General features: G+C 62.8%; 2 protein-coding genes across 5 annotated transcripts in view; both read right to left on the bottom strand.

Moving 5' to 3' along the window:
- GNG7 (G protein subunit gamma 7) overlaps positions 1-370 on the bottom strand; it is a 116,515-nt gene extending 116,145 nt beyond the window's left edge. For 2 of the 3 annotated variants that reach the window (XM_059388578.1, XM_059388579.1), the window contains exon 1: positions 281-370. The gene's annotated coding sequence lies outside the window, so the exon portion shown is untranslated. The remainder of the gene's footprint in view (positions 1-280) is intronic. The other variant, XM_059388580.1, reaches the window with a different exon arrangement.
- A 1,866-nt stretch (positions 371-2,236) lies between these two features.
- The window catches only part of DIRAS1 (DIRAS family GTPase 1), a 10,361-nt gene continuing 4,765 nt past the window's right edge, over positions 2,237-7,832 (bottom strand). The window contains exons 1-2 of one of the 2 annotated variants that reach the window (XM_059388583.1): positions 7,129-7,722; positions 2,237-5,387 (exon numbers count right to left, since the gene is read on the bottom strand). In XM_059388583.1, coding sequence (XP_059244566.1) covers positions 4,719-5,315 — 597 coding nt within the window. In that variant the 5' untranslated portion in view covers positions 5,316-5,387; positions 7,129-7,722 and the 3' untranslated portion in view covers positions 2,237-4,718. Of the gene's footprint in view, positions 5,388-7,128; positions 7,723-7,832 lie in introns of those variants that run through there. The other variant, XM_059388582.1, reaches the window with a different exon arrangement.

Consider the following 7,832-nt stretch of genomic DNA (forward strand, 5'->3'; position numbering starts at 1 on the left):
CACAGCCCTTCCTCGCTGACCGCGACCCCCAACTCCGGCGGACCCCCGACAGCCCCTGCCTCGCGGACCGCGACCCCCAACACTGGACCGGACCCCCGGCCCCAGCCCCTTCCTCGCTGACTCCGACCCCCAACTCGGTCCGCAGCCAAATCGGAGCCCTCCCAGGGCGCCTTCCCCGGGACGCCCCGGCCTGCTCTCCGCCCGGGCCGCGCCCCTGCTCCCCCGGCCCGAGGCGGGGGCGGCTGACCCCGGCCCGGCCCACCGGTGCACGCGCCCTTACCTGCGCTCCGGCCGCCGCGGCCGCCTCAGCCCCGCCGCGCAGCCGAACCCGCAGCCTCGCCGGCGAGCGCCCGCTCCCTCCGCGGGGCGGGGCCGGGGCGCGGGGGACGGGCACTGGCAGCCAGCGCGGCCAATCAGGAGCCCCGACGGCGGGAGGCTCCGGCCGGGGCGGGGCATGGGGCAGGCAGCGGGGTAGGCTGCACCCAGGCTAGGGGGCGGGGCAATAGGGCGTGGGCGGGGCAAGGGGCGGAGCGATGAGTGGCAGCGCCGCTAACCACCCGCGAGCGGGGACCGCGTTGAGGGAGGCGGAGCTATGCTGATATGCAAATAGGCCCTCTGTGGCGGACTCCGCCGCCAGTGACGAGCGGATTTCCAGAGGTGACTAGGTGACGTCAGTGGGGTGCGAGGCGATTCGCGAGCCTAGCTCCTGGGCCTCACTTTCGGGAGAAGTATATCCCTTCCTCATAGATCGCTTGACCTGCGGGGCAATAACAACTTCCCCATTATTTTGAACCTTCTGCATAAGTCTAAGAGGTGAAATTACATTGTCCCCATTTTACAGAGGTGGTAATTGAGTCTCAGAGAGGTTAAACCCAAGGTCATTTGCCCAAGCCTGTCTCATAAATTCCAGCGTTTCTCAATTTCCTAATTCCTGGGCCTGGATCTAAAAAAAACAGGTTCATGGGGGGCCTGGGTGGCTCAGTGGGTTAAACCTCTGCCTTCGGCTCAGGTCATGATCTCAGGGTCTTGGGGTCCGCCCCACGCCCCACATCTGGCTCCTTGCTCAGTGGGGAGTCTGCTACTTCCACTCTCTCCCACCTCTGCTCGTGCTCTCTCTCATGAATAAATAAGATCTTTTAAAAAATGATTTAGAAAAGTGAAAAAGCATGTTCCTTGGCCCTCACCCAGACTGAATGATCCAGAATCCCATGGAACCCTGGAATGCATATCTTTAAAAAGCTCCCCTTGGTGATGTTGGAAAATGTATGGTATGTCTCCAAAAGCATTGACAGTCAGGGAGGGGAGGATTTCTTATAAAAAGATGAAACCACCAGATGCCAGGACTCCTAGAACTTCGTGCAGTATACTGATACTCTGTGATCTGAGCCTCTGGCCTCCCAGCAGAGCACCCCCAGGGCTCCCGTCATCCCTGTAATCCCCTGCAGTGCACAGAGAAAACCAGGAGCCTGGGAGCCAGCATCTCACTCTCCAGCCCCCATCTTTCTGTAAAGATGGCATTGTTCCCCAAATAAGGGTCACAAACTGCTGGCCCACAGGTGGGATATGTCCCCCAAATCCTTTAAAAATGTAAATCCATTGTTACCATTTAAAAATAAGGACACTTCAGGGTGCCTGGGTGGCTCAGTGGGTTAAGCCTCTGCCTTCGGCTCAGGTCATGATCTCAGGGTCCTGGGATCCAGCCCCGCATCGGGCTCTCTGCTCCACGGGGAGCCTGCTTCCCCCTCTCTCTCTGCCTGCCTCTCTGCCTACTTGTGATCTCTGTCCAATAAATAAATAAAATCTTTAAAAAAAAATGTGTCTCGATGGTGGAGTTTTTGGTGTCCCCCATTTAAGCTTTGTGCCCCTGGTGAGTGCCTCACTCTCCTGACCCTCATCCTGCCCCTGCTTTTAAGTTTGCAAACTCCAAGTCACCATTTAGCTGATGGGGAAGCTGAGGCCCTACAGGTTCCTCCCCAGGTTAAAGGAGGCTCGTAGCTCCCGCTCCCTCCCGGCATCTGGCATCTGACTGCACTCATGGGCTCAGCAGGGCCTGTGAGGTCTCCTGTTGGGGGGGCCACCAGAAGAAGTGCTGATCTGTTCAACCTCTCCCCATAGCAGCTTTCCTCGTCCCCTTCCCTCACCCCCCTCCCTCACTCCCACCCCCACCCCTCCCCTCCCTCTCCTGCAGCTGGTGGGCTGCCCTCCCTGAAGCCAAAGAAAGGGCACTGACAGGAGATGCAGGATCCACTTCTTTATTGCAGGAAGACTATTTCTAGAGCAAATGCTACACAGACCCCACAATGGGGGGCAGGGGGCACCCACATGCGGGGGGAGAAGGGGCAGGGGTGGAGTCACAGCAAGCATGGCCTGGCAGGGTCCCCAGAACCAGGGGTGCCCAGGCAGGACGGGCTCTCAGGTCCCTCCTGCGGCAGGAGCCCCTTCTCCCCAGGGGACCATGGCCTGGGGCAGGGGAGAGGCCTGGAGGTGGGCGGGGCCCCAGGGAGATTGTGCTATCAGGGTGTGTCCCTGAGAAAGGGCTGCAGACCCCTGCCCAGCAAGGCCCAGGAAACGCTCCCGGGGTGGGGAAGGGAGCAACACCAGTTGCTGGTGGACCCTGGACCCGCCGCAGGGTCGGGGGGCTCAGCTGTGCTCAGGCAGGTTGCTACCAGCTCTTCCAGGGGGCCATCCCCATGCCAGGCCGTGACACACACACTTGCACACACACACTCCCTCCCTCTCTACACAGTGTGCCCAGTAAACATTTGCGGAGTCACACAAACACAGACAGGACCAAATGCACAGCCACTAAGATGGACAGAAACAGCCCCTCTTATCCACAAACAGTCCACTGTACTGTGACATGGTCTTTCTAACACATGCACACACACAGGGCAGTCCTAAGAACACACAAGCAAGCACACACAGCCCCATCACGCCCCAGGATGCCCAGCGGTGAGCAACCCCCGGGAGAGACCCAGGTGGCAAGGGGCCGCGGGTGGCGCTCGGGGGTGTCTAGTGAGCAGCAGAGCCCCTCGGGCCTGAAACTGCAGAAAACGGAATGCCGCTGACAGCCGCGTGAGCTTGGGAGCAAATCGGTCCCCGGTCAGGCCTTCCGATGAGACCGCGGCCAGCCCACACGCGGATCGCAGCCTCGGAGATCCAAGCGGAAGTCTCCGGGAAACTGTGCCTGCACTCCCGACCCACAGGAGCAGAGACAACCGACGCGTGCAGTTTCTGGCGGTGGGTGTCGTGGTAGGCGCCACCAGCTGACGATACAGAGTTGGAGCTGAGAGTAACCTCGCTACCACGTCGAACAGGCTTAGTGTTCCTCAGACGGAACACTTACAGATGTGGTCCTGGAAATCACGTCACCCACTCCCCAAAGCACAACCACTTACAATCCCCCTGAATGCTGGTATGAAGGTTCCCATTGACACAAAGAACCAGTCCTGTCCACACCACACTGCCCACCCCTACATAGAGCTTCCACCACTATCACATAGAGACCGGGACATAGACGTACCAGCCAAATGACAGACACACACACACACACGCACACATCTTAGACATAAGCCGTCTCCCTGTGCATAGCACGTGGCACAAACACACCAGCCCGTGGTCACCTCCGCACCCCAGGCCTGCGGCTTCCCTTCCCGCTGGTCCTACACATCAAGGTCCCACGCGCGTGGTTATCCAGACACTCGCAGAGAGCACTCAGAATCTCATAGACACACACCTTCCCGGGCAGAGCCCCCCCTTTCTGGGGCACAGTTGGTGGGAGGCAGTGGGCTGGACAGAGCTCTGCCTGGATTCCCTCTGACCCTGCTGGTGCTGGGTCCAGCTGCCTGCCTCTGGATGGGGTCCTGGGGACCCCCTCCCCAGCACCCCATGGGCCCCTGCCTGAGGCTCACAGGTGACGGGCTGTGTCAATCTCTGGGGAGGCCCCCATATTCACTCTGGATGGTCCCCTTGAGTTGTGCTGTGGCCATGGGCCAGTCCCAGGCCTCCCCTGGGTGCACCCCGGGTCCCCCAGGCAGGGCGAGGAGTGGGGTTCCAGGCTGACCCGGCACCGTGGCAGGCTCTGTGGTTATTGCCTGGTGGCCTGAGACCCATCCCGTGAGCCCCTCCCCCTCACCGAGGCTGTGGGGACAGGGGTGAGGACTGTTCTGGGACCTGGGGTGGGGGCACAGGCCAGAGGTCACGAGGAACGGAGCAGGGGCAGCGTGTGTCAAACACCGAAACGGGGAGAGCAAACTCTTAGGTCCATGTGCACTTCCGCTCCCCTCCCCAGCAAGGTCACAGTGATCTGATGGAGGAGACAAAGGTGTGGCTCGGGGCACCCACGGGAAAGAGACAGAGACGGGCAGAGACAGGGAAGACGCGGCATCCTCGGCCCCAGCGGGGACATCCAGCTTCCCCGTTTTCTCATGTGCGGATCCAGGGGGCCACCTCCGGCACTTGGCTTTGGGGGGTGCAGACAGGCCTGGGGGGGCGGGGGTGGGAGGCAGAGCCATGCGGCAGGGCCAGGTTGGAGCCCCAGACCTGCCGCGGGCTCACCGGGGCCTCGGTAGCCCCCACAGAGGTGCTGGGTGAGGGAAGAGGAGAGAGAAGGCGGCGGCGGGGAGGACCCGAGGCCCGAGCGGAGGGGGAGGGGCCGGAGGAGGGGGCGCAGGGGCGGCGGGGGAGGCATGGGCCGTCTGGCGGCGGGCCTTCTGGGCTCACATGAGGATGCATTTGCCCTTGACGCGGTCTGTCCTCTTCTGTTTGCTGGAGCGCTTGCCGTCGATGTTCAGGCTCATGTTCCGGCGCGTCTCCAGCGTGAGCAGCTCCTGGAAAAGCTCCTTCACGTTGTAGTTCATCTTGGCCGACGTCTCCATGAAGGCGCACTTCCACTCCTGGGCCACAGCCTGAGCCTCGCGGGTGTCCACCTCCCGCTGCGTCTCGTCGCACTTGTTGCCCACCAGCATGACGGGGATGTCCTCGACGCTGCCCTTGATCTGCACGATGAGCTTGTAGATGGGCCCCAGCTCCTCCAGCGACTGCTTGCTGGTGATGGAGTAGACCAGGATGAAGGCGTGGCCCTTGGAGATGGACAGCCGCTGCATGGCCGGGAACTGGTGGCTGCCCGTGGTGTCGGTGATCTGCAGCGTGCACACGCTCTTGTCGCAGCTGATCACCTGCCGGTAGGTGTCCTCGATGGTGGGGATGTAGGTGTCCCGGAAGGTGCCCTTCACGAAGCGCAGCACCAGCGAGCTCTTGCCCACGCCGCCCGCCCCGAACACCACCACTCGGTAGTCGTTGCTCTGCTCAGGCATCTTCCACGCGGTGGCAGGGGGTCAGGCAGGGCCGGGAGGGTTCGTGCCAGCCGCTAGAACCCCAGACCAACCCTGTACAGAGAGGAGTGTCAGGCACAAAAGGCCACAGGCAAGAGGGGACAGCTCTGGGCCCCAGCGGGGCGGGGGTGCAGCTTCTCAGGGGACAAGGCATCCCTCCTGCGTCCTGCGGAGAACCCTCTGGTTGACCTGGCTGACTTCGCAGTTCTGTCCTGTGTGGGGCCCTGGAGCCAGCTCCCTTTGCTTGCTTCCCTGCCCCGGCAGAATCGGGGGCCCAGGCTGGTTCCCCGGGGACTCTGGGCTGGAAGGGGAGTAGAGATGCCATCGTGGGGGGCACTGACTCCTTTCCTCACCTGCATGCCTCCCTCCCAGGCTGCACTGGCCTCTCCACGGGCTCTTGGAAGCCGGCAGACCTGGTCTGTGACCTAGGCAAGGCTATGCGTCGCCACCCTGAGCCGCAGAGTCCTCCTCTGTGAAGGGTGCCTCTCTCCAGCAACCCCAGGCTTCCTGTTTTTCCCTCAGCCCAGAGGTTCTCAAACCTCACGGGGGCCACATGGTGGGATGTCTTTAGCATGCCTGTGCTCTTGGGCCCAGAAGGGACAAACCTGGTGCCCAGGGCCACGGCCCCGGGAACTCGCACCGTACATACGCCTCCTCCCCTCTCCCATCCCATAAGTGCGATCGTGATACTGGAAGTCCAAAAGCCATAATTTGCAAATCAGGGCAGTGATTTCTGACAGCAGCCCAGGTCAGAGGTGAGAAAATGAAGTCTGGACCCAATGAGAAAGGTCCCCACTTCCTGCACTGTGCCCCCAAACCAGTCTGGCCTGCCACGGCTCTGGTTCAAGGTCTGTTCGTTTCTGGAGGAACAGACCTTCCTGAAGGACATCCTTCTAGCCTCTCTCTCTGCATCTGTACTCAGAGAGGTCCAGCGGCCTCCCGAGGTCACACAGCACAGCAATTCCTGAAATGCTGCTGGTGGGGGAAGAGGCCTGGGCTTGGGGTGGGGCCGTAGAAGGCCGGTCTCCAGCATCTGTGTCCTTCCTGGCCATCTCTGTGGAGGTAGGTCCACTGTGCTGGGGAGGAGACACGAGGTTTCGCCTGGACTAGGTTACCTCCCTCGGGTGTGTGTGGGGTAGAAGACTCGGCGGTGTGAAGCCGAAGGTGAGAGCCAGGGCAGGTGGGTCGGGGTCCCCGAGCCTGGGTTTTGTCACAGCGCCTGCTCCATGAGTTGCTGGGACAAGCGGTGCAGAAGCTGGAGAAAGCCCAGAGCCGGGCTCCTGGCACCGGGGGCCCTCGGTCAAGACGGACCATCGTGACCATCAGGCACGAGGGCTCGGGGTACAGGCACTTGGCTGGCAGTGGGGTGTGAAGGCAAGTTCTGAAGCGACCAAAGCACCAGGTTTCCCAGAAGCAGACAGGACGATCCAAGGAACGGCAGACTCACCCCCCACTTCCGCGCCAGGCACACGCGGCCACGCTTACCAGTACTAACTCCTCGTACCTCACTAGGCACCTTGGCGACACGCATGGCAACACTCAGCATTGGGAGGAAGCTGGGGTGGGGGGCAGGGAGGGGTGCCGGCCCCCTCTGCAGGCACTGCCCTTTCCTGGGTGGGCACCCTGAGAGGGGGCACAAGGGTGTACAGCCAGGCACCGCCACGGCTGGCTGGGGACCCAGACCCCCAGGCAGGACTCCAGGCCCGTCCGTCCTCCAGGAGGGGCCCTGCTGCGCCGCAGTCCCTGGACCAGGAGCCCCCATTCCCTAACCCCCACATGCATGCTGGGTACCTACCTGGCGCTGCTTGACTCCCACCCTCACTTTCTGCGGGGTGGGGGTATGGGGTCGCAGGCTCTGAGGCTCCAAGGGGGGAGGCCCCAGCTCAAGGTCATGGAGCAGGGAGGTGGCAGAGCCGAGGAGGACTTGAATTGGGCCCCGGCTGGCTACACAGCCCAGGGTCCTCCTCCTATGCAAGGTAGCCCAACCTGACCCTCCCCAGGCCAGGCCGGGAGAGCAGGTCTCCACCCAGGGGAGGGCACAGGACACACACTCACACACTCACACACTCACACACGGCTTAACTGAATGGGGGAGGGGTCTGACCTAGGGACTACCTGCCGAAGGAGGGGCTGGATGGCCGGGGGTCTGAGGGAGGGGAGGCACACTCAGGGGACCAGCCCGCGCTCCCCTGGGCCAGCGGAGGTTCTCAGTGGTGGGGGAAGGGCCAAGGGAGGGGTTCCTGGGTGAGGGGCTTGGCTCGGCCCAGAGGCAGGAGGCTGAGCGGGTGCTCCGCGGGAAGACGGGCCCAGGACCCCCCTGATCCCTCACGAAGGGGGCTCCGACTGAGCGGGACCGACCCACCCAGAGGGGGCTGCGGCGGGCCTGGGGGAGGGGCTGGCTTGGCGGAGGGGCGCGCGGCCAGGACCGCGGGGGCGGGAGGGCGCCCGGGGGGAGCTGTCCAAGGTGGGCGCGCCGGGCGCGGCACAGCCGGGGCTCCA

Source organism: Mustela nigripes, chromosome 2 (genome assembly GCF_022355385.1).
Source record: "Mustela nigripes isolate SB6536 chromosome 2, MUSNIG.SB6536, whole genome shotgun sequence".
Taxonomy (NCBI): Eukaryota; Metazoa; Chordata; class Mammalia; order Carnivora; family Mustelidae; genus Mustela; species Mustela nigripes.